The sequence below is a fragment of the Neophocaena asiaeorientalis genome, unplaced genomic scaffold (genome assembly GCF_003031525.2).
Source record: "Neophocaena asiaeorientalis asiaeorientalis breed wild unplaced genomic scaffold, Neophocaena_asiaeorientalis_V1.1 scaffold407, whole genome shotgun sequence".
Lineage (NCBI taxonomy): Eukaryota > Metazoa > Chordata > Mammalia > Artiodactyla > Phocoenidae > Neophocaena > Neophocaena asiaeorientalis.
Window position 1 is genome coordinate 217,222 of NW_020174060.1, and position 25,234 is coordinate 242,455.

At 52.2% G+C, this 25,234-nt stretch overlaps 4 protein-coding genes across 5 annotated transcripts in view; 3 read left to right on the forward strand and 1 right to left on the reverse strand.

The window, feature by feature from the left end:
• Nucleotides 1–4,723, forward strand: part of ZBED10 (Putative protein ZBED10P) — a 10,093-nt gene extending 5,370 nt beyond the window's left edge. Inside the window, 1 exon segment of the mRNA XM_024754458.1 lies at nucleotides 4,586–4,723. Within this exon segment, the coding sequence (XP_024610226.1) occupies nucleotides 4,586–4,665 (80 nt within the window). The 3' untranslated portion in view covers nucleotides 4,666–4,723.
• On the forward strand, nucleotides 4,712–6,079 carry LRRC61 (leucine rich repeat containing 61). The gene has a single exon (XM_024754459.1). It carries the CDS (start codon nucleotides 4,747–4,749, stop codon nucleotides 5,521–5,523), a length of 777 nt encoding a protein of 258 aa, XP_024610227.1. The 5' UTR covers nucleotides 4,712–4,746; the 3' UTR covers nucleotides 5,524–6,079.
• Nucleotides 6,080–6,346: 267 nt separating this feature from the next.
• On the reverse strand, nucleotides 6,347–9,589 carry RARRES2 (retinoic acid receptor responder 2). Its single transcript, XM_024754498.1, has 6 exons — nucleotides 9,459–9,589; nucleotides 8,316–8,513; nucleotides 8,011–8,115; nucleotides 6,969–7,064; nucleotides 6,663–6,798; nucleotides 6,347–6,465 (listed from the first exon to the last, which is right to left on the reverse strand). Exons 2-5 carry the CDS (start codon nucleotides 8,487–8,489, stop codon nucleotides 6,673–6,675), a joined length of 501 nt encoding a protein of 166 aa, XP_024610266.1. The 5' UTR covers nucleotides 8,490–8,513; nucleotides 9,459–9,589; the 3' UTR covers nucleotides 6,347–6,465; nucleotides 6,663–6,672.
• A 15,265-nt stretch (nucleotides 9,590–24,854) lies between these two features.
• The window catches only part of REPIN1 (replication initiator 1), a 5,798-nt gene continuing 5,418 nt past the window's right edge, over nucleotides 24,855–25,234 (forward strand). The window contains exon 1 of one of the 2 annotated variants that reach the window (XM_024754525.1): nucleotides 24,855–24,950. The gene's annotated coding sequence lies outside the window, so the exon portion shown is untranslated. The remainder of the gene's footprint in view (nucleotides 24,951–25,234) is intronic. The other variant, XM_024754523.1, reaches the window with a different exon arrangement.

Sequence of the window (25,234 nt, forward strand, 5' to 3'; positions counted from 1 at the left end):
GGGCTCTGGTCATCGGTGACTCTGAGTTGTACCGCACAGCGTATGGACCGCGGTGCTCCTTGAAAGTGTCGCTGGGCGAGGGGCCCTACACGCGGCTTGTCCGTGTGTGTCAGGGTGGCAGGCCCTCAAGGTCTGCGTTCTCAGAGAGCAACCAGGCACTGTGCGGGATATCCTCAGCCACCTAGGGCCTGGCTAAGCCGTGGACACTCTTCCTGGAAAGGAAAGAAACCCTAATATGGTAGAGTAGCCACTTTAAGAGGGAGGTGCCCACATGCACACTGGTCTTCTTAGGGTCTGTACTTGGCCGTGGATCCCGGGGTTCCCAAGAGCCCTGGTGGAGGGCACCGCCCAGCTCCTGCGGGCGTGAGATCGAGGAGAGCCGGGACGCCCCGTCATCACATGGCCGTTGTCGCCTGTAGTTTGTTTCCAGACTACTGGAAGCCTTGGGGTTTCTTCTTTCTACAGTGAAAGCAGTCTGAGGAAGCAAGAAAGGGCACGTATCCCAGTGACTGACCGGCCTGAGTTCCTTTAGGGTCGAGCGCAGGACCTGAGGGCAGGGGGCCCAGGCCCTGGTGGGATCAATGGGAAAAGAAGGAAGGGTGAGGCCGGGGCTCGTCACACCCAGAAGACACAAGTCCAGCTCCGCTGAGGCGCTGGGCCGCTGGGAGAGGGACTTTGAGAGGGAAGGGGGGGTGTAGAGGCACCAAGGCCTAACTTGCACTTTGGCCCTGGCTGTGCGGTTGAGCCCGGGAGCCTGTCCCCTCGCTTCCCCTGTGTCACTGACTAATTCACGGTAGGACGTTCGGAAGTTACTGAGAACGTAAGGAAGCAGGAACCATTCACCGTAGTCCTTTCACTCAGCCTCTATGGAAACCGACGTATTTCCTTTCCTCCCTTGAGGTCGCGTCCTCTGTATTTTCACTTTAACAGCGTAAATGGCGTTTTCTTGAATAAGGCTTTACACAGATGGCGTCCAGTGGTCGGAGCACCACGAGAGGAAGTGAAGTCTCACCTCCACACCGCTCGGGTCGTGTCTTCTTCCCCAGCTGCTGCAGGGCATGTCTGCACAGGCTCCCTGTGAGGAGAGGCCAGCGCGCCTGGGGGAGAGGCTGGGACTAGGGCTGCGCTCCCTGAACGTCTGGACTCTGCATCCGGTGCATTTGGGTGGTGAGATCAGGGCCCGGCCCTGGACCTCTCGCTGCCTCCCTGCCTCCCTTCCTTAAATTGCACGTGGGTCTCAGACTTCAACGAGAATCACCTGAGCGCATCTTAAAACTGAGGCGTCCTGTCCCTCCCTCGCAGGTTCGGGTGTAGTAGGCCAGGTGGGGGCAGGGATGTCATGTGCCCTAACTAAAGCAGTCCAGGGGGCCGTGTATTGGTCAGTGCTGCCACCCCTCGAGCTCCTCCTGGGAGAGGCACTGTCCCCTTGCTGTGTGGCCTCCCCTCAGCGGCTCTCCTTGTTCTCGGAGAGGGGAGGCCTGGACCGGCGAGGCACCAGGGTGGGGGGCTGTGAGGAAGACGAGGGCAGTGAAAGGGAGGAGATGAGAAGCTTGACGGTCCCGAGCTTGGGGGCTTGGGCTCTGGAGAAGTGGTTCTCAACCGGGGGCAGTTTTGTCCCCCAGGGATCATTGCGCAACGCCTAGAGATGTTTTGGTTGTCACAGCTTGTGGGGGCATTGCCACTGTCCTCTCGTGGGTGGAAGACAGGGATGCACAGAGGAGCCTCTGCAGCAGAGACTTACCCTGGCCCCAGATGGCGGCAGTGCCGGGTCCGAGAACCCTGCGCCAGGTTGTGGTCGGGAGGGAATGGGGCGGAGGAAGGGGCCCCAGTTCCCCGAAGCGGCCAGGTGACTGTCCACCTGAGGCTGCTCCGAGTTGAACCATTTCTTCCCTAGACTTGGCGACTCACGGCATCCTCTTCTGGCCCATTCCCTACATAGGTAAACTGAGACTCAGAACTGCTGGCTCTGAACAAGGGAAGATGGGCCTCCCCCCGGAGATCCAGAGTTACCTGTTTCAGTCATAGCCTTGTCCGTGTGACCGAGTCCTTTTCACAGACACACGTTGGGCCAGTGCCTCTGTTCGCTCATTTCCATAAGAGGACCAGGGTGATTCTGGTTTTTTAGAGGAACGTTGACGCTGTTGCCTGTGGACGAGCCATTCTCGCATTGCGCGGAGCCTGCTGTCCGCTGCTGGCCTCTGCGTTGGCTGGGTTTGCACAGGCGTGTGGGCCCCGGCCTGGTTGAAGTGTGCAGATTTGGGGTAAAGCGGGGCACAGGAGCGGAGCAGAGGTCATGGACGCGCTGGAGAATCAGGGTTTGACTGCAGTGCTGTTCATCTAACTGCAGACAAGGGCGTGGGACCCAGGGCCGAGGGCACAGAGCCAAGTGCTGGCGGGGCACGTGTCTCCTGCCAGATGGGACCTTGGGGGCACAGGAGGCCTGATGTCCAGTCCCAGTGCCATCTTCCCGCTCCCCTGTCCTCTTCCGCAGAACGTGGGCACGCGCACACCGTTCTCTGCCCACCCCCTTGTTCTTTCTCTCCCTTTGCGCACCACCTCCATCCCCATCGCTGGCGGGGTTCCTCAGGGCACCGCTTCCCCCCCAGCCCGTCGCCCCGGCGGCAGCGGGGCATTTGGACACGGGGCTGGTGGCTCTTCCCTGGAGGCCTGGCGTGTTGTCCTCCCCACCCCCGGCTGCTCATCGGTACCCTCCGTTCAGCCTCGAGGATGTGGGTGTTCGCCCGACTTCAGCCCCTGGCTGTACACCAGGGCTCCCTGACCGCTTTCACCCCCAACGTAGTGGCTGGGAGGATGTGTGCACCCCTGGAGAGAGGCCCACAGATACTTGAAGAGGTGGTGTCCCCCCGAGGCTGGCCCGTTGCACCTCGCTCTCACAGACGGTGCCTGGACCCCGTCATCCTGGACTCGCCGCTGCCTCCTGAGGCCGATGCCACAGGACACCCCAAGTGCAAGACGGGAGCCCGGCCTCCAGTCACATGGCCAGGTTCCGGGCACACGTTCTCCACCCTCCTCGCCCTCGGGCAGGGTCCTCGTCTCGGGCTATCTGTCTAGTGCTTTTATGGCCCATCTCTGGTGCCCGGTGCCCTGTGGGCCAGAGCAGGTTTAACCAACGTGGAGGTGACTGCATCGCTCACTGCTTACAAACCCAGCAGATGCTTCCCTGGAGTGACCAGGTTTCTTAGCGGGTGCCTCCATGCCTTTTGGACGGAAACGTTGGTAGAAGTGAAGAAGGAGCTGGGCTGCCGAAGACTGGAGGGGGGCTGGGGAAAGATGTAGGGCCCCCTTCTCAGAGACGGGGTGGGGGTCAGATGTGTTAGCAGCCTCACCAGCATCCTGGGGCGTGTGGGAGGAGCTCTGGGTCTGATTTTCTTGGAGGGGGCCTGGGGAGTGGCATTGCTATGGAAACGCAGCCTCGGGGCCTGGCGGAGGCTCTGGAGCCCCAGGTTTTGTAAACAGCAGGAGTGAATGGCTCCTTGTTTCTCTGCAGGCCTCGCCCAGCCTGGCCTGGTCCCAGCCAGTCTGTGGGGTTGGGGAGCTGCCACTTGGAGCAGAGGTCTGCTTGCTTTCCTCTCTTAGACCCTGAGCCTTCTGTGCTTGCTCCGCATCGCCGGCGTCCCTCCCCCTGGCCTCCTGCCTCGCGCTCTTGTCTTGCACTGACACCTGGGTTTCTGCCTCCCCACGGCCACTGGCGACTAGAAAGTCCCCTCCCTCCCCTTTTCTGGATCCAACATAGGTGCCACCCTGCCCCTCCCTCCAGGATGGCTTCCTTGACTGCCCGGCCTCCCCTCCCCAACCCCCTTTTGCCCGTGTTTGCAGCTGGAGCCATGCTATCTGGCTGGCAGCAATGGGCACTGCTCTGTTGGTGCCACAGTGAAGAGCTGGCCTTGACAGGCAGGTTCGGGGAGCAAAGGTGAGGGGTCTGGCAGTGCTGCCACTTACTCCCTGTGCCTCCGCTGTCCCTTCCCTCCCTCGACCTCAGTTTCCTCATCAAGGACTGAAGGCTGAGCCCTCAGGCCCCACAGCTGCCACCAGAGGTCACAAGTTGGCCCATGGAACGTGGAAACCGCTTTGAATTCATTGCTGATTTTTAAAAAAATGGTCAAGGAGGCCCAGGTGCTCTCATTTGGGTTTGCCAATGCATGGCTCTCCCAGGATCCCAGGAAGGAAACGAGATTGGTGATGATGGTGACCTGTTATCTCTTCAAAAATAAGTGTAAATGGTTAAAAGGAAACATCTCAGAGTTAATACAGGTAATCGTGAGCAGTTACGAGAAAGGAAAGTAACGAGATTGTGTCGCCGGAGCAGATCTGGGAGACGGGAAGAATTGGTGAAGGCGGGCCTGAATCCCATCCAGCATGGCCATAACCGCCAGGGCCGGGTCAGGACCCCCGTAGGCAAGGGCCTGTGCCTGGCCCACCTCCCTTGGAGGGGCTCTTGACCCACCTGCGCCCTGGACTCCCGTCCTCGGGTCCCGCCGGGCCGTCTAGGTCTCTGGCCCTGGCGGTGGGGGCTGGGCGGTCACTGAGGCGCTCAGAGGCCCGCTTACTCTTTGTTTCTCCTCAGGGACCTGCTGGCCCTTGAGCGGGGGTGTCGGAGACAGGCGTCCAGCCCAGGCCGAGTGGACGGGGCGTCCTTTGGGGTGAGCAGCCCGCTGACCGCCAGTGGCACCTGTGTCACCGTGACGGAGCTGCCGGGGCCCCGGCCACCTGGACCCACTTCGTCTCATGGAGCCTCGGGGTGAGAAGTCGGGAGAGGCCGACGGGGTGCGCGTCACCCCTCAGCTGCTCAAGGTGCGCTCAGGTGAGTTCGCCCTGGAGTCCATCCTGCTGCTGAAGCTGCAGGGCCTGGGGCTGGTGGACCTGGGCTGCCTGGGGGAGTGCTTGGGCCTCGAGTGGCTGGACCTTTCGGGCAACGCGCTCACCCAGCTGGGCCCGCTGGCCTCCCTGCGCCAGCTGGCCGTGCTCAACGTGGCCAACAACCGGCTGACGGGGCTGGAGCCCCTGGCTGCCTGTGAGAACCTGCAGAGTCTCAACGCCGCGGGCAACCTGCTGGCTGGCCCTGGGCAGCTGCAGTGTCTGGCGGCGCTGCCCAGCCTGGAGCGCCTGCGGCTCCGCCACCCCTCGGCCCGGCTCAGCAACCCGCTGTGCGCCAGCCCCTCCTACTGGGCCTCGGTCCGAGAGCTGCTGCCTGGCCTGAAGGTCATCGACGGCGAGCGCGTGAGCGGGCGCGGCAGTGACTTCTACCAGCTGTGCCGGGACCTGGACAGTTCCTTGTGCCCCGGCTCCAGCTCCGGCCCGCGAGCCGTGGAGGCCCAGCCCTGGGTGGAGCCCGGCTACTGGGAGTCCTGGCCCACGCGCAGCAGCTCCATCCTGGAGGAGGCCTGCCGCCAGTTCCAGGACACGCTGCAGGAATGCCACGACCTGGACCGCCAGGCCAGGGACAGCCTGGCCCAGGCCGAGCAGGCGCTCAGCCCTGCCCGCGCCACCTCCTTTGTCTTTTGAATGTGCCCTGTGGCCGTGGCCCTTGGGGTTGGCACGCTGTGGCCTCCCTGCTTTTCTTCATGGTTTCATCATGCCGGCCACTGGCCCTGCACACGGGCGTCTTATGGGCCCCCTTGCCTAAGAGCAGCCCCCCTCCCTCTCACACCTCCCTCAGGGAAAATTCCCCACCCATCCATCAGGGACACAGCTCCCTTGGACCCTCCTCAGGCAGCTGGCACCGTGTGAGGCTGTTCTGCACCTATGCTGTGCTCCTGGGAGGAGGCCTGGCCTCCTCGTGTCCATAGCTGCTGCCACTCCTGGCTGCCGGAGCCTGAGGCTTAGTGGAATAAAGCTGCTTGGTCCTAAGGCTAAAGGTGAGAGGCAGGGATGGCGAGCCTCCTGCCCAGCCCGTCCTGGGAAAGGACGCGGCAGAGCTCGGGGCGTGGAAGCCGCATCTTCCAGGTTGGCCTGTCCACGTGACCCTGTGCTGTGCCCCCCAGTCCCGGGTCTCCCTGAAGGCTCCACTGTCATGCCCACCCGTGCCAATCCCCATTAAATACTCGTGTTTTAATTTGCATCTCTGCCTGTCATTGCGTGTGGGCATGCTTCGTTTTCCCCGGTGTGGGCCCCTGAAAACGAGCCTGGGTCCCCGCTGCCTCTGGCCTTTCCTGGGGAAGGAGGAGCACACAGCTTACTGGGTGTCCTTCTGATGGGAGGCATCGTGCTCGCCCTCGCCCTCACCCTCTCCGGGCTTTGCTTCCTCCCCGTGAGGCTGGAGCACTGGGGCCCTTTCCTCCCGCTGCTCTCAGGAGGGAGGGAGGGAATGCGAGGGGAGGAGAGAACGCAGCTCTAGAGCACTTTTATTAGGGACAATGGGACAGTCCTCCCTGGGCGCAGAGAAGGGAGGGCGGGCTTTCACTTGTTAACCTCCCTCACGCTGCTTCCAGGAAGCCGGGTGAAATTCTAGAGGGAAGGGAAGAGAAACTAAGACTGGGTATGTCGGGGGCTGTTTGGGCCCCGTCCCAGCTGTCTTCAGGCTCCCAGCCCCTCTCCTCCTGCCTCCCGCAGCCCAGCCGCAGCTCCAGCCTCCTCTCCATCCCTGCCCCACCTGGCTGTCCTCTGCCTCTTCCTTCCTCCCTCCTTCCTGGCAGGCCACCTACCAGTCAGGCCTCAGCTGGGGGGCAAGGCTTTGAAGAAGGCGAACTGCCCGGGGAAGTAGTGGCCGTGAGGGTCCTCGCCGGCGCGCTCCGCCCTCCTGCACTGGGCCTCCTGGCGCTCCTGCAGCTCCTGCAGCTCCTGTGGCAGCCGCACTGCTCAGGCTGTGCCCCCTCCACGCCCCCATCCCCCAGGCCCAGAGCCCTCCTCGCCCCTCCATGCAGGCTTCCGCCTCCGACCTCTCCCACAGGCCCAGTTTCTGTCCACCAGCTCCCTCCCCAACCTCTGCTCCCTCCTCCGAGCGCTCTTACCCGTTGAACCTGTGTTTCTATGGGGCAGTGGACCATCCGGCCCAGGACTTTATCTTCAGGGTCCAGCTTGATGCAGGCCAGGCATTTCCGCTTTCTCTGGCGAGGGGCGCATAGAGCCCAGAGAGGAAACGGGTGAGTGAGGGGAGGCCTGCGGCCCCGAGGGTGAGAGAGTGGGAGCTGGGGGGCAGTGTACAATGGGGGTTCCCCTGGCAGGCCAGGTGGTTCCAGGCTCAGCCCACCCTCAGACCGGGAAATTTCAGAAGTCAGACCATCCTGCAGTTTTCTATGAACCCTGAGTGAGTGTGTACAGGTGGGACTCCTTGTCCAGGTGGGTTCTCCCCACCTGACTTCCACCTGAGCTGCTCTGCTGTCATCTGTTATATTTATTTGTATTTTCTTGTAAGATTTGAGCACAATGGTCCTGGTATAAAAGTCTAGAAAACCACTAGTATAATCCAGTCCCTCCCTTAACAGATGGAGGAAACTGAGGCCTTCAAAGAACCTGGGAAGTAACAGGGCTGGTGGTTGGCAGAGCTGAGACTGGACACCAGATGGTTGCGTTCCCGGCCCCAGGATCGCCCCCGTGGCAGTGACTTTGCCCCCAAGGTGGCTGATGACAATCAAGCCCTGTTAGGAATCAGCCGGGGCTGGGCCATCTCTACTTGAAAACACACAGGAAATGGGGCATTCACCAGGCCTAAGGTGGGGACCACCCGAAGCCCATACCATGGCCTTCTTCCACCGGTGACACGAAGCCTGAGAGAGGAACTTGGATGGCATGGAAGGTGGACCCACTCTGAAGAGCACGCGTCCTCGGGGGCAGCCCAGCCACCGCCCGCCATCCCCCCTCCTGCCCGTCCAGGCCCCCAGCCCACCTGCAACCATCACAACCACCAGCCGAGACAGGCAAGTCAGCTGCCAGGGAGGCTGCTCCGCCCTGGGGTCTCCAACCTGAGGCTTCTCGCTGGATCTCCTACTGAACCCCAGTCGCACACCCCCGCGCTGAGCGCATGCCCTGTCACACGCACGTGCCTTCACTCACCCCGCTGGGCTTGACCTTACACTCAGCTTTCTTCCAGTCCTTCTTCCGGCAGTTCGTCTGCTGGAGCTTAAACTCCAGCCTCACAAAGGTCCCGGCCGGGAAGGGCTACCCACAGACAGAGGAAGGCCAGCAGTCAGCCGAGCAGGCAGCGCCCTTCCTGGACGTGACCTGTCCCTCCTCCCTCCCCCACACCGTGAGACAGCACATCCCAGGAGATGGCTGGGCTGGCTGGCCCTTCTCTGGAGAGCTGGGCGCCTCTGGGAACGTGCCGACCATCCCCCTCCCCTCCCTGGGGTGCCGCTCACCGTGTCCATGGCACTGTCCACACTGGTCTCCCGGAAGGCCCACTGCACGGGCGGGTGCTTGTGGAACTCCTCCAGGGCCACCTGCAGGCCCCGGTGCTGGGCCGCCGTGAGCTCATCCCTGCCCAAGCCCATCACGCCCGGCCACAGGGCCAGTGGGAGCAGCAGCTGCCACATGGCTTCCCTTTAGTCACCCTGACCCTGCGAAGGGTATGTGTGGATCCTCAGCTCATGTGCTAGCCCGCGGAGCCACCAACTCCCGGGCCCTGTGGCTTGGGGACCACATCTGGTAGAGCTCTGGGCAGAGGTGCAGGGACAGGGAGTGGTGCTTTGCAGAGATTCCCCTGGTATTCCCCTGGCCCTTCCCCTCCCCTCCCCTGCCCCCACTGTTCCCAGGTCCAGCTCAGGGTGGCTTTGGCCCTGTCCTGGGTAGGTGCTGAGTTGGCTGTGGTCCTCAGGCCAGCCTTGGGGGCAGCACTGTTGCCCCCTCCAGCCCTCCCCCGCTTTTCTGGCCCATCTTCTCTCCCATTCTCTCTGACCCCAGTCCCCAGACTGCTGGCTCTGTGGGGTCCCGGGCCCTGACCCGCAGCATGCGCCCCCCCCCCCACCCGACTGGAGGTGGGGAGGGGCAGGCCCAGGATGGAGGCCAGCTGGAGGCTGAATATTTTGGGGAGGACGTAAACACGAGGGAGGGGCCCAGAGCGGGTGGGAAGTGGGAGGATGCTTAACCCTCCCTGTGCTGAAATGGCCCGGTGCCCTTGGCCCTCCGAGCCCCCCACCCCAGAAATGGCGGGCCTCTCCTCGGCCCCACCAGGGCTTTCTTTCCAGAGCAGACCCTTCCTCCCTAGCTGTTTTTTCTGGAGCTTTCGCCACCAGCCCTCTCCCAGCCCTCTGATCCCGCCCCCCCCCAATCCATGACTGGGGTCTCCTGAGGGCTGGACCCTCCCCAGGAACTCTGCCTGTACAGTCTTCTTGGGACCAGAAAGCCACAGATGTGGAAACTGAGACCCCCGCAGTGAAAAGCTACCAGGGTCTTGCCTTGAAGAGAGGGCTCACAGACAAGTTGCCCAATCTTGCCCTTTGGAGCTGCGCCCTTTGCCCGCCCCATCCTCCCGTCCAGCTGTCCTGCCATTCTCCCCCCCTCACCTCCTTTCTTGCGCCTTGGGGTCTCTCCTATGCTTCCCCTCCCGAGGCCACGGCCGAGGCCTACTCCTGGCCAGGCTGTCAGCCTCTTCCCGGCACCCCCTCTGGCGTCTCTCGGGTCGGCCCCCATCTCCTCCCCTCCCACCTCCTGGGCACTCCCCTCTCCTCCCGCTGCCCCCGCAGAGGAGCCCCAGCTGTTGGCCTGCTCGGCTCTGCTCGGCTCTGCTCGGCTGGCCAGGCCTCTTCGCAGCGGGATGTGGGACTGCCCTGCCCCCCAGGTAGGGCTGCCCTTTCCTTAGGCCCTTCCCGGGCGACCAGTCCCTAGCGTCCCCGAGACACTGATTTCAGGAAATTCTTGCCAGAAACACAGACATCCTCAAAACCACATGAGACCTTGAGGAGTCATTTGATCTCTCCCCCTGCATCCCGCGCCCTAAAGCCGCTCTGAGAGGGAAGGTGTCTCCTTCAGAGGTGACTCTGGTGTCTCACCACCTCCAACACCAGCAAACATGTCCAGTCGTGAAGGATCACGTCCCACCCATGGTGGCGACAGACTGCAGTGTCTCATGTGGTGAAGGGTGAGGTGGGATTCATAAGGCTGATGGGGAGTCAGGGAAGACAGGGGTCCCGACTCCTGCTGGTCCTGAGCAAATAAGAACAAGCTCTGGGACTTGGTGTGTCAGTCACCAGGGCTGATCTCCCGCAGCGAGGACCTCATTTAACTGCCCAAATCCCTGGAACTTCTGCTCCCTTCTTTGTGAGGGTGGGTCAGAGACCCTACCTTTAGGGGTTGTTTTGAGGATTAAATGAGCAAAGTGGAAAGTGACAGATGACCCAGTGTTTGGCACAACTTTTTCTTCCCTTCCCTATGTACGCCTGCCAGGATTCTCCACGTGGAGCTGAAAGCTTCCTTTGCAGTGTGCTCTGGGGGCGCCAGAAAGATCCTTGGCTTCAATTAGCCAGCTCTGGTGGCTGAAATCCCACCATCAACATTTCAGTCCCATCTGTGAGCTGTCGACAATCATTAAGCAGAGATGAGAGCTGGGGTCTTTGTTCTCCAGGAGCTTCCGGGGTGGGGGCTAGAGAGACAATAGGCATGCAGAACACATTTCCCAGCCCAGGGCCTCGTGCTGGGAGACGTCCTGGGGGTGGGTGACCAGAGAAAACTTTGAGCTGAGGACAAGCTGGGACAGAAGTCCTCCTGCCTTTGGTAGGGGCCGTATGAGGCCTGGGGGAGCAAGGGAGGCTTGGTGCAGCTTGGTGGCAGCTGGCAAGGAAGGAGGATGGGGGCTGGGTGCAAATACAGTGTAGGTCACACAGCGAGACAAATTTCCCTTTGGGTGAAAGGAATGTGAGGGGCGGGCAACCACACTGCAGGGCAGTCACGGGTGGGGACATGTGAAGGGGCTACTTAACGCACATTCATGAGCTCAGCACCAGGTGACACATCCCAACCCAGGGGAGCGGTGACAGCACTTAGCTACTTAGTAGTGGTTAATGATATTCCCGGGCATCACAGTTGAAAGTGGAGATTCACATATCCGAGTCGTTCTGGCAAAGTTTTCCAATAACCGAACTGAGCACCCAAAACATTTTCCTTTAATATTTGCTGCCACAGAGACAAACCAGTGTATGTTTTTTCAGAGAATCAATTTGACCTTGAAGCAAAAGCATATCACTTTCAAAACTACACCTGTCTGAGTTAGGTACATTCACTACTTTTTGTATCAACTCAGTATAATTGACATAAATTCAAAAGAATATTGCATGAATTCAAAAGCAACTATAAATGTATCAAATCGACAAACTATTCTTCAAATTTTTCTTGTAAATTTTGCAGCCACTTTACATCACGCTGTCTACTGTAATTAAAACCCTTTACGTATTGATTCATGTGAGAAAAGTATGCAAAGTCATAATTATTGATCTCTATCAGTAAAAGATTTAATTTGAAATTCTTATATTTGTCTGGACAGGACACAAAGGAACTTTTCCTTTCTTTGGAGCTTCAGATGTACCTTGATCATACGTGGTGTGATATTGGTGAGAAAACTTACACTGACATTTAAAATCTTTGCTGAATATTTGGTTAACATTCTTTTTTGTTTCAAGAAAATCTTGGAGTAAAAAAAAAAAAAGAAAAGAAAATCTTGGCGTTAACAGTGCAGTAAACCTTAGTAAAACCCTTCCATGACTCAACCAATGAGTGTTGGCAACGACAAGCTTCTTAAATTCATGGTCTCCTACTCCTTTCAATAGTCCCCTAGACTGCTGATGTTATAGTATTTGCACTTAAGTACCGAACAATTTTAACAACTGTGTCCATGACACTTGCACAGAGTCCGTTCAGAAAAGCGAGCCCAAATATTTTCAGTATTCAGTGGAATGAAGCAATGTGGGAAACGTCGGTCTCTTGTTTGAAAATTCCAACACCTCAGTCACACTGGCCACATGTCAAGTGCTCATTATGAACCATGGTGTCTATATATGTTCATAAATGCGTGGGCTATTTCTAGAAGGAAAAACAAAAAACTTGTAGCAACGGTTGCCTCTGAGGAGAGGAACTGTCTGGCTGAGGTAAAGGGGAGTGAGGAAACTGCATGCCCTTCGTATTTTTACAATTTCATACCGTCTGGGTAATTTGTGGCTTAAAGTGTAAAATTCGTTTTTAGAAGTTTAAAAATCACAAAACAAACAGCATTTTTGAAAACTCACCCTGGCAAGTACGTAGAGAGTGGACGAGAGGGGACATGTCCAGGTGCAGGACGCCCTCTGTCGGAGACAAAGGCAGTTGTCAATGAACGTGGCAGAAATGGGGGCAGTAAAGATGAAGCAAAGCAGGCGGATAAGTGGAGCGCCTGGGAAGTAAAAGGGTTTGGTGATAGACCAAACGAGGGCTCCACGGAGAGGGGTATCAGGAGGGAATTCCAGGTTTCCGCCTGAAGAATTACTCTAAAGGATTCTGAGTTCACATTTTTCTTTTTATTTATTTAATTTATTTATTTTTTGACGTGGAGCATTTTTTAAAGTCTTTATTGAATTTGTTACAATATTGCTTCTGTTTTATGTTTTGGTTTTTTCGGCCGCGAGGCATATGGAGTCTTAGCTCCCCAACCAAGGATCGAACCAGCAGCCCCATGCATTGGAAGGCGAAGTCTTGACCACTGGACCACAGGGAAGTTCCACACACTCTTGTTTTTAAAACCTGGGAGGGCTTCCGTGGTGGCGCAGTGGTTGAGAGTCTGCCTGCTGATGTAGGGGACACGGGTTCGTGCCCCGGTCCGGGAAGATCCCACATGCCGCGGAGCGGCTGGGCCCGTGAGCCGTGGCCGCTGAGCCTGTGTGTCCGGAGCCTGTGCTCCATAACGGGAGAGGCCACAACAGTGAGAGGCCCGCGTACCGCAAAACAAAACAAAACAAAACAAAAATCCGGGGAACTCTCTGAATTATGCCTTATAGTTCCTGTCCCACGTTCTCCCTAATATTTCCTTCTGAAATTTTGATCAGATGCTTGTTAGACCCTCTCACTCTAGCTTCCTTATCTCCTAATCCCTTCTGTATTTTTTTATTTTTCATCTCTTTATTCTACGTGCTGCATTCTGGTTAAATCTTTCATTCATTATTTACCAGGTGTACTAATTTCTGCTTCAGTTATGTGTAATCTGCTTTTAATCATTCTATTAAATTTTAGATTCCATTAAAAATTTTCTAGACATTCTATTTGCTTCTTTTTCAAATCTTCCTGTTCCTTTTGGTTACTCTTTTGTGCTCTTTGGCCATTCGTATACCTTCTTTGGAGAAATCACTATGAAACTCCTTTGACCATACTTTAACTTGTTTGTTGTTGAGTCGTAGGAGCTCTTTATATATTTTGGATGTTAGTTCCTATCAGATATAGGATTTGCAAATACTCTCTCCCATTCTATGGGTTGCTTTTTCACTCTGTTCATAGTGTACTTTGATGCACAAAGGTTTTCAATTTTCTTGACGTTCAGCTTATCTGTTTATTGCTTCTGTTGTCCAGTTGCTCTGGCTAGAACTTCCAGTACTTTGTTGAATAGAAATGGTAAAAACAGACAGCCGTGCCTTGTTCCTGATCTTAGAGGAAAAGCTTTCAGTTTTTTGCCATTTGAGTATGACGTTCACTATGGGTTTCTCAAATATGGCTTTTATTAAGTTGAGGTAGTTTCCCTCTATTACTGGTTTGTTGAGTGGTTTTATCATGAAAGGGTATTGAATTGTGTCAAATGCTTTTTCTGCTTCAGTTGAGATGACCATGTGGATTTTGTTTTGTTTGTTTGTTTTTGTTTGTTTTTTGGCCACGCTGCACGCAAGGCTTGTGGGATCTTAGTTCCCTGACCAGGGATTGAACCTGAGCCCTCCACAGTGAAAGCGCAGAGTCCTAACCATTGGACCGCCTGGTAATTCCCCATGTATATTTTTTCTTCATTCTGTTATTGTGGTTTATTAAATTGGTGGGTTTTAATATGTTGAAATATCTTGAAAGTACCAAGAATAAATCTCACTTGGTCATAGTGTATAATCCTTCTAAGAGCTGCTGAATTTTGTTTGCTAATATTTTGTTGAGGTTTTTTCTTTTGCATCAATGTTCATAAGGGATATTGGTCTATAGTTTTCTTGCAGTCTTGTTTTTTTTTTCTGGCTTTGGTATCAGGGCAATGCTGGCTTCACAGAATTATTTAGGAAGTGTTCCCTCCTCTTCAATATTTTGGAAAAGTTTGAGAATAATTCATATTACTTCTTTAAAATGTTTGATAAAATTCACCAGTGAAGCCATCTGGTCCTGGGCTTTTCTTCGTTGGGATATTTTTGATTACTGACTCAATCTCCTTGCCAGTTACAGGTTTATTCAGATTTTCTATTTCTTTGTGATTTACTCTTGGTAGGTTTCATGTTTCTAGAAATTTGTCCATTTCATCTGTTATCCAATCTGTTGGCATACAGTTGTTCGTAGTACTCTCATAATACTTTTTATTTCTGTCGGATCAGTAGTAATGTCTCCACTTTCGTTTCTGATTTTAGTAATGTGATATTCTTGACCTTATCTTTCATACCTTTTATTGAACTTTTAAATTAAAATTTCAGTGTTTTTTTAGTGTCAAAAGCTCTTTCCTATTTAAAAATACCATGCTGTGATTATGGGATTTCTTTTAAAACGTTCTATCTGCTCCTTATTTCAGTTCATGGTTTTGGTCTTTCATGTCGGAAGCACTCCTCAAATGCCCACGTGAAAGTTTTGTGGAAAGTCCGGGGCCCTGTCAACCGGCGGGCTGCACTCTAGGGTGATCGGGTAGCAAGCCTGATTTTTTGTTATTGTTTGAATGATCCCCATTGTTGGTATTATCCATAGGTCTTTTCTTTGTAGCCGTCCAATTTTTCCAAGAGTCCTGTGAGCTTTTGCTTGTGAGTAGTGCTAGGCTGGTTGTGTTCTGGGTGCCAAGTGGGGTCAGGGGGCTGAGAGCCATCATTAGCATGGGGACTTTGACTTTGCCCTTTTGCTCTCATTTGGGCCATTGCCCTCACCTGATTCCACTTTTACAGAGCAAAGCCTGTGGTCTCCAGCAGAGTCCGCGTCCTAAGACTTGGTGCTATGCACTCAACCTGGTTATGAGAAGAGGCAAGTTTTTGTCTGTGACACGATAATCAGGTGCTTTCTGATCGAAAGAACAAAGCTAGGATGGCTAGTGCTAGGCTGAAAAACTAACAATTGCCTTCTTGAGAATAAACATATGAATCTTATTTAGCTCCAAGGAAGAGATAAGAAATCAGGATGCTAACGTTTTCATGTGGCCGGAAATGAAACTTGGATTTTAATCAGTGGATGCACTTTTCCATTAATGTAACATACAATTATGATGAGGCTTTAAAGGAAATTCAGCAAGCTAATAAAAGGAACTTGCACCTTTATCAAATACATTTAAAAAGACGCTTCATGAGTGCAAAATATTTTCCTAAATCGAAGTGGTCAGAAGGCAAATATCAAGCTGAATGTCCAACAGATACCAAGGAGCCCATTAGACGGCACTCCATGATCTACCACTAGATGGCGATGGTGATCACCAGCTAGGTCTTTGCCCTTAACAATTCCCTATTTTTTTAAATAACAAGGCTGTGGAACTATTTTTCTTACATACTTGCGGTAGCCTATCATCACTTTTTGGTCCCTGATTTAATCCTAAGAACTTCTCTTAACTCCATCTGACCCATAAATCATGCCAATTTGTTGCAGTGGTTTTGTATTCATATATCATATGCATGTTTGTTACGACCGTAAACCAGCGCACAGCATGGATAATAAGCCGCATCTCAGCCAGTGGAAGGCACATAGGGTAGTTTAGATACTATGAAATTAAAGGTTTTTTTTTTTGTTTGTTTTTTGGCCGCGCCGCGTGGCTTGTGGGATCTTAGTTCCCCCGACCAGGGATTGAACCTGGGTCCCCGGCAGTGGAAGCGCGGATCCCTAACCACTGAACCGCCAGGGAATTCCTGAAATTAAATACTTTTCAAGTGTTCTTTTTTTTTTTTTGCAGTACGCGGGCCTCTCACTGTTGTGGCCTCTCCCGTTGCGGAGCACAGGCTCCGGACGCGCAGGCTCAGTGGCCATGGCTCACGGGCCCAGCCGCTCCGCGGCACGTGGGATCTTCCCGGACCGGGGCACGAACCCGTGTCCCCTGCATCGGCAGGCGGACTCTCAACCACTGCGCCACCAGACAAGCCCTCAAGTGTTCTTTTTTAAAATGAATTTTACTTGGTATATTATTTGTTGGATGTAGTAACTTAATAGAATGTTACTGAGCAGTAGTTAAACTGCTATATTTTATAGCTATATTGTTTTAATATATATATAGCTATATTGTTTAATATAAACAATGCTATATTGTTTTAATTTCTAATAACACCCCCAAAATAAACCTGAAATCCTGGTAAGGGGAAACTCTCTTCTCATGTTTTGAGACAGCGAAGGCAAACCAGTTCTGAGAACATCAGAGACTTCACTGGCCAACTCCGGAGGCACCAAATCTAACTGTGACCCGGATTTGATCTTGGAGCCGATCAGAAGGCATCAAGTTGAAGCCAGGTTTACACTCTGATCCCTCCAACTACCTTGAGTGGTTTTTTTCAAGAGGAGTCTGGGTAGGAATGAGCTAAGGTTAGAGGCAGCATTTTTGTTATTTGGTGAACAGGTACAGATGGAGTTCATAAACAGCCGCACATAGCACTCACAGGAAACAAAACACTTGAAAATACACCTGCTTCTGCTAAATCACGGGTTCACAGAGATTCTGTTTAGAATTGTCTTGTGTTTCCAAATCAAGCTTGGCTTTTAGTAGATTTTAAACCAAGAACGGATACACACTGGCCTCTAAATCCATCTTTTGAATTTAGTTGAAGAAGAGACAGCCTGACGCCAGTCTGGAGTACAAAAGACATAGATGAGATTTGACCTTGAAAGGGTAAAAATGTCGATTTCTAGGGGAAAGCGAGTACTTTCTCTCTCGGCTGACACACCAAGGTGATTTGTGGCAGCTTCTCCTGGCAATGTGTGGTCCTAAGACCAAACCCCTAGCTGGTGGTGGTCGTGGTCTCCCGAGCGTGGAGCACCCTCCCCGCTGCTGAGCCTGCGACTGGCCATGTCAGTCCCCCTCAGAGCCAGAGGGTCCCCGAGGATTCCTGCCCTCCAGTTATTCTGCAATAATGTTCCAGATAAAGGAGTACGTTCAAGGCACTGCTGCCTACAATCAGAGCCCTTCCAGTGGGAGAGCTATGGACTGAAGTTTTCTCCCAGGTTCCTTGTTCTTTGCCTCACTCACATACTGATTGGAATTTTTCTGCGAGAAAAAGTGTTTTTTTCTGTCTCACTAAAAGTTCTGTCCGTCTCCATTGCCTACTTAACAAGCAGTAGCCGAGGGAGGAGGTTTGAAGTTCACTGGTTGATAATTGGCTGGGGCTGCTGTTTCAGCAACTCCGAGTGGTCTAATCCAACTCGCTTCACCATGGGCTCAAGAGCTCATATGTCCTCTTCCATTTGGTCCACAAACACTCATGGAGTTCCTGCCAGGGGCTGGCACCTTTCTAGGGGCTGTGGCTACGCGGTGGTTACAAAAGACAGTTCAATCCCTGCCTTCACGTGGCTTTACATTGTGCTGGGTAACTAGACAAAAACTATCTAACTGAATACATATCCAAATAATTTCAGGTAGGTGATAAGACTTATGAAGAGCAATAAAGTTGAGTAGGGGGGCTAGAAGGTGATGGGGTAGGAGTGGATGGTGGGCTGAATAATGGCTCTAATTCCCGTCCAGGCTTTAGTCCCTGCTCAGGCCCTAATCCCTAGAACCCGTGAATGTTCCTTTATATGGCAAAAAGGACTGCAGATGTAATTAACCTAAGAATTTTGAGATGGGGAGATTATGTCGGGGAAATAAAATTGAAAAGAAAATCTCCTGCCTACCCAGAAAAGCCCTGCACAAAGGTAGGAGAGAAAGAAAACAGTTTTATTATTGGATAAGCATTGTGCCAGAAAGAGACGCACGTCACAGGCAATGCACTAAGAGACGGCAAAGACAGAAAGAAATTTCACCCTAATTTTTTTTTTGGCTGCGTTGGGTCTTCGTTGTTGCGCGTGGGCTTTCTCTAGTTGCAGCGAGCAGGGGCTACTCTTTGTTGCCGTGCATGGGTTTCTCATTGTGGTGGTTTCTCTTGTTGCGGAGCGCGGGCTCTAGGCGCGCGGGCTTCAGTAGTTGTGGCTCCTGGGCCCTAGAGTGTAGGATCAGTAGTTGTGGCGCACGGGCTTAGTTGCTCCGTGGCATGTGGGATCTTCCCGGACCAGGGATCGAACCCGTGTCCCCTGCATTGGCAGGCGGATTCTTAACCACTTCGCCACCAGGGAAGTCCTCACCCTATTTTATAGCCCAGCAGATGCGACCCCACTGCACACGTGTTCTCCAGGGAAAGCATAGCCAGTCCTCGGGTAAGAGGACTTGACCATTTGTCACACAGAGTTCACCCTAAATTTGCCTGGAATTGGGTAGCCACCCGTGATAGCTAATTGCCTTTATGCAAAGGAAACATCCACTTCTTGTATCCTGGTGACGGGAGGAGGTTTGCAGCCTGGAGCCCGGTGCTGCTGGAGAGTTAGGCTCCCATCTCCCACGGGCAGCGGACACTGGCCGCTGTTCCCTTGATGTTTGCATTTCAGAGAGATGGCTCCCAGGTCCTCGAGAAAGACAGTTCTGGGTTGTAAAGCCGGCAAGAGGCTTAGTGAGCTTAAAAAAGATTTACATGCACCTCAAAGGGTCAGAGAAAGAACTTCCAATTAGAAGTTTTCTAAAGAAAATGCTCTTAGGGAAGGGCGGGGAGAGTTTTTCCCTTTTTGTACCAGGGAGAATTAAAACTTACTTTTCTTAGTTTTAACTTGCATCTTCCCTTACAATTATCCTGGATTATCTGGGTGGTCCCTAAATGTAATCAGAGGTGTCCTCGTAAGAGGAAGGCAGAGGGAGATCTTACTACGGCAGAGACAGATGTGATAACTGAAGCAAGATGCTAGCCTCCTGGCTTTGAGGACGGAGGAGGGAGCCCTGAGACGCAGAATACACGCAGGCAGCTCTAGAAGCTGGAAAAGACAGGCCAACAGTTTCTCCTTTAGAACCTCTGCAGGGAACGTGGCCTTGCTGACACTTTGACGTCCACCCAGTGAAACTGATCTGGGGCTTCTGACATCCAGAACCATAAGAGAATAAATGTGCATTGTCTTAAGCCACTAAGTTTGGGGCAATTTGTCCCAGTGGCATCAGGGACCTCCTCATCCGGGTGGGAGTACGGAGGAGAGAGGTCATCGGGGCGCATGTTTTGAGGAGAGGATACTTGAGCCCAAATCTGAACAAAGTGAAGGAGTGCTGCCTATAAAGAGCAGGAGGGAGGGCGTCCCAGGTGGATGAAACAGCAACTCCAAAGGCCCTACGGTGGGATGGAGCTTCTGTGGCTGCGCGGAGGGGCTGGCAGGCAGTCAGACTACGCGGAACCTTAGAGGCCATGGCAGTCCTTTGCTATGTCGTCAAAACGTGGAGTGAGCAACCTGATCTCTGTTTAAAAGGATCAAATGATCCGGGAGGCCAGGCTCCGGGCGGCCAGAAGGGGCCAGGAGCAGCAGGTGGCAGGAGAGGCTCTCGCTGCAGGAAACCTGGTTTCCTTTTGACCCACTATGTTCTTTTCCTTTCCAAAAAAACAGACTCCTGGGGGCTTCCCTGGTGGCGCAGTGGTTAAGAATCCATCCGCCTGCCAATGCAGGGGACACGGTTCGTGCCCTGGTCCAGGAAGATCCCACATGCTGCGGAGCAACTAAGCCCGCGAGCCACAACTACTGAGCCCGTGAGACACAACTACTGAAGCCCCCTCACCTAGAGTCCGTGCTCCGCAACAAGAGAAGCCACCACAATGAGAAGCCCGCGCACCTCAACGGAGACCCAATGCAGCCAGAAATGAATAAAAATAAAATAAATAAATTTATAAAAAAGCAAAACAAAACCAAAAAAAGGACTCCTGGACTTCCCTGGTGGCGCAGTGGTCGAGAGTCCGCCTGCCGATGCAGGGGACGCGGGTTCGTGTCCCGGTTCGGGAAGATCCCACGTGCCGCGGAGCGGCTGGGCCCGTGAGCCGTGGCCGCTGAGCCTGCGTGTCCGGAGCCTGTGCTCCGCAACGGGAGAGGCCACAACAGTGAGAGGCCCACGTACCACACACACACAAAAAAAAAACCCAGAAAACAAACAAAAAAACGGACTCCTGGAACTAGATACGCAACAGAAGTGTTTTGTGCAGCAGAGTTGGAGGGATGACATTTGATCTCCATCTAGGGCTTCTTTACAGTGTCTGTTCTTGCCCACGTCCTGCAGGCCACGTTCCTGCATTTAAGGACATTTTGGGGACTGCAGAAGGAGGAGCACTTTGATCTCTTCCTGAAGAGGCTCCTTTCACCCATGGTGCCGGCCTTGGACAGTCGGGCGTTCTCTCCAGGTGGGCAGCTGGGAGGGCTCCCGGGGTCGAGGCTGCGTGAGCACCTACGGGTGACAGCGCCCGCGCGAGGCTCTCCCTGCAGACGTGGCCCCGCCGAGGTCAGCGTGCGTGTGCTTCCTGCCCCCTCCCCACACGGTCCGTCACCGCTGGGAATGACTCTGTGCGAGGTTCCAAACCCGCCTTGGGGAGGCCGTCTGAAGCCGGAGTGAGTAATACAGCGGCTCCCACTGGAGGGAAGATTTCCTCTCTTCTCTCTGACTCCCCTAGTCATCCATTCAGAAATTAGCAACAAGCATTTGGTTTTGTTTCATACGAAGTACTAACCCAAGAGATACCTCCATCGCTAAACCAGCTTCTCTCAATACCCTCCCACACTGTGGAGAGACAGCAGCACCGTTTCTGTCGGGCTCGCGGTCAGGTCCAGCAGCTGGCACAGCAGCAGATGGTGGGCACTGATTAAATATTTGCTGGTGTTATGAGTGAGTCCTGTGGGGAGGACAGGCACAGGCTATCTGTGACATAGATGCAGTTTTCCCTCTTGTAGATACAAGGCTGCTGCTAACCAATACCTGGGTGTTTCGGAACCGAGCAGGACCCTATGGGGCCTTCCCGGGACAGACCCCTCCCCCATATCCTCTGCTTTAGCTCCTCCCTGAAGTACCTAGATTACAGTATCTGATGCACATTTCCTGAGTTGCTTTACAGATGCTAAAATCCCCACCAAATGCAAGCATTTAACTACTTGATGACCGTGAGCACGTAGCTCCCAGACCTACTGGAGCCTGAGGACTGATCGTGTTAACCCCTGTGACACCGTCCTGTTAACCACCATCAACCAGAGACTTGTCCACAGCTGATCACACACCCTGCGAGTCCCCTCCCTCACCTGGCCTCTAAAAATTCTTCGCTGGCAGTCGGGTGGTTAAGAATCTGTGTGCTTCCACTGCAGGGGGCGCGCGTTTGATCCCCGGCCAGGAAAGTTTCACATGCCCCGAGGTGCGGCCAAATTTTTTTTAAAAGAAGCTTTGCTGAAACCTATCGGGGAGTTTGGGTTTTTTTGAGCAGGCGAGTGGACCCAAGTTTGGTTCAGTAACATCTTCACAGAGGATTTCTGGAGACATCGTCCCCCTCATCCCCTGGCAAACCCACCTACTTTGCCATCTAATCCAGTAGTCGGGGGTGGGGGGCGGGTCAGGCACTGCTGGAGGGAAAGAGGGACCCTCCCAGGGCCCCTCTCAAGTTCCTCTGTCCAGTGGGCCCCTGACCCCGTACAGCCCTATCTTTCTCTTGCAAGCACGTCAAAGCTGAGGCAATCTCCATCGGGCTCGGCCATTTGACCGTTTGGCCGGTTACGGCACCATCCCTCGCCACATCCCTCTCTAAGGCATATTGAGGGGTGAAGTCCTGAATACCAAGGCCTAGAATTTCTGACTGGCATAAAGGCTCAGGAATCCCTCACCACTCCTTTGCATTTTCTCTCTGCAGAGTGAAGGCCCCGTCGTTCTATACTTAGTGTCCTTTGTCTTTGCCAAAAGAGCAAAGTACAGCAGGTGGATAATTCCTAACGGGGCATGAGGACACTTCTAGTGGGGGCTGGGGACTGGGGAGTAGTTAAGGCGTTGTTTAAGGGAAGAGCCTTTCTGCTCAGAGAGACCGATGACAGACAGATGAAGGCACTTTTTGTGTCTGTGAAGGAATTCCCCTGGAGGGTTCTTGCCGGAATGTATTATATCCAGGAGCACTGATGTGCCACATTTACCCATGAACTAAGAGGTATTTCACAATTACTCTGTGCTGGACTCAGCACTTGGTGCTTTTCCCAGACACAACTTTAGTGGTGAAAAGTGAGGCCAGGTTCCTATCAGCCATGATCCAGCTGTGTGGCGTTGGGCAAATTTCTTAACATCTCTGAGTCTCAGTTGTTTGATTTGTAAAATGAGCACTAGAAGAGTATGTTTCCTAGGGTTGTTAAGTGGATTAAATGAGATACGTATGTGAAAAGTTTATCACCATGTCTGACAGAAAATAAGGACTCCCTAAATATTAACTATTATTACTAAGTATTTAGGTAAAAACTCAAATATCTTGATTGCACTCATAGAAAAATCCATTCTTCTGTAACCACCAAACTTGACCTACATGCTACAATATACAGTCTACCATATTTTCTGAACCTTAAAACTCTGACAAAGTATCTGACGAAGTGTTTTTCATATTTGTAAATTTTATTACAGGAAAAGTACAAAAGTTATACTATTTAATCTACAAATAAGAAAACTTGACTGTGAGAGGTAAAATAAGACCCGAACAAACGGAGGGACATGAATCTTAAATCTCTTCAAGTGGATTTTTAAAATAATGACAAGAAACGTTTTAAAATATTGACAAGAAATTCTAAAGTTCATTTGGAAGATTAATGAGTGATTTTATTTTTTATTTTTATTTTTTAGGTAAGAAGTAGATTTATTTAGAGAGAAACATTCTCTACAGAGTGTGGGCCATCTCAGAAGGCGAGAGGCAATAAGAGAGTGATTTTAGCCAAGAAAGTTGTGGGGGAAAAAAGGAATCTGTGTCATAGGGGGAGTACTTACACTACTAGATATTAAAACTTACTTTCCGTGATAAAAATACAAGCATAAAACTTCATTTGGGGAGGGATGGTGTGGGTGCTCTAAACATAACACCAAAGGCAGAAAAGGCTTTTTACTGTACAAGGGGTGCCCCCCAAACAATGTGAAATATTGTAAAGCCAATTTCCCCACTTTTTTTGAGGTATTGTTGAGTTACAATATCATATTAGTTTCAAGTGTACAACACAGTGATTCAACATTTTTATAGATTATACTCCTTTTATAGTTATTATAAAATATTGGCTATATTCTCTGTGCTGTACAATGTATCCTTGTAGCTTATTTTATACCTCTTGTAGATTATACCTCTTAACCCCCTACTCCTATCTTGCCCTCCTGCCTTCCCTCTCCCTGCTGGTAACCACTAGTTTGTTCTCTATATCTGTGAGTCTGCTTCTTTTTTGTTATATTCACTAGCTTGGTTTTTCTTTTTAGATTTGACATGTGAGTGATAACATACAGCATTTGTCTTTCTCTGTTTGATTTATTTCACTAAGGATAATATCTGCAGGTCCATTCACAATGTTGCAAATGGCAACATTTCATTCTTTTATGGCTGAGTAGTATTCCACTTTATATGTACACCACGACTTCTTTATCCATTTGTCTGCTGATGGACACTTAGGATGCTTCTGTATCTTGGCTATTGTAAATAATGCTGTTATGAACATTGGGGTGCATGTACCTTTTTGAATTAATGTTTTCGTTTTCTTCAGATATATACGCAGGAGTCAATTTCCCAACTTTTTTAAAGGGACAAATAGAAAAGTGGGCAAAGGGACAAAAGCAAATTCACACAAGAGAAAATACAAACAGTTAATAAATAACTACGTGAAAAAACAAGCCAGTTAACTAGTAATTAAAGAAACAACATTCAAAACAATGAGAAATAACAACTTTAAATTAAATTTGAAAAAATAGCCTGTGCTTTCAAGGATATGGAAAAAGGGGCATTTCTCAAAAGAAAACCAATAAATTTTCCTCGAAGATAGTTTAGAAAATATTTGAAAAATATACTTTGCTTTTGACCTATCAGTTCCCCACTTCCAGAATTTTTAAATCAAGTATATGCAATAAAAGCATATGCCGACTGACCCTCGGCAGCTCCTGTATCATGAATCCACAAAGATATAGAAAAGTAGGAAATTTATGTGCATTTATGCTGCGATTAAGAATCATGTTATAAAAGAATATCAAAAAAAGAATATCTAATAAAATGTCAGAAAATTCACAGTATTGTTCAGTGAAAAAGGCAGAATACATCTTTGTAAGGCATTATCCCAATAACGTCAAACAAGCATAGATAAGCATTAGAAAAAATGCCCGATAATACATACTAAGATATTAAGTGTGATTGACTCTAGGAGGTAAAGTATGAGAGATTTTTGTATTTCATTTCCTATTAATGCAACAGATTTTGTGCTTTAAAATAATTGTATAATTAGAAAGTTGCCTGTGTTGCAAAACATAAAAGTACGTGAAAGTGTACAAGCCTGGAAAATCAAGGAAGTGTTTCGTGCGGAAAGCCAAGGCCACCTGCTAGACGATGAGTCACGAACGCAAGACTCGCACCTGACTCCGCACTCGCCAACTGGCTGCGGTGCGTTTCCAAGCGAAACGCCCCGGGGACGAGGACCGCCCTGCGCCCCGGACCCGGCCCCGAGCCCCGCGGCCGCGGAAGCCGGGACGCCTGCGCTCCGCTAATTTCTGGAAGCGAGGGCATTCCCGTTTCAAAGTTCACCCGATCAGGCCTTTCCTTCCTCCAGCTCTGAACAACCCACAAGGCAGACTTTCGGGTCATCCGCGCCCCCCGCCAGGCTCAGCCCCTGAGGTATCAGGTTCCGCGGCGCGGCCAAAGGTCGAGGTGGCAGGAGAAGAGGAGGGGGCGGCCCGGGGGTGGGAGGCGCCCTCTCGAAGGCTCGGGCTAGCTAGGAGCGCTTAGGCCAGCGAAGCCGGATCTAGCCGAGGGACCGCAGGCTGACCACGCGGTCGCCCAGGGACGTGCGTCCTCCGTTGGGACAAAGGGTCGGGAAACTGGAGCCGGGCTCATCCCGGAAAATCCGGGCTGTGGTCGCCATGGCAACGGAGTCGGGCCCGCGGCGGCAGCCCCCGGCC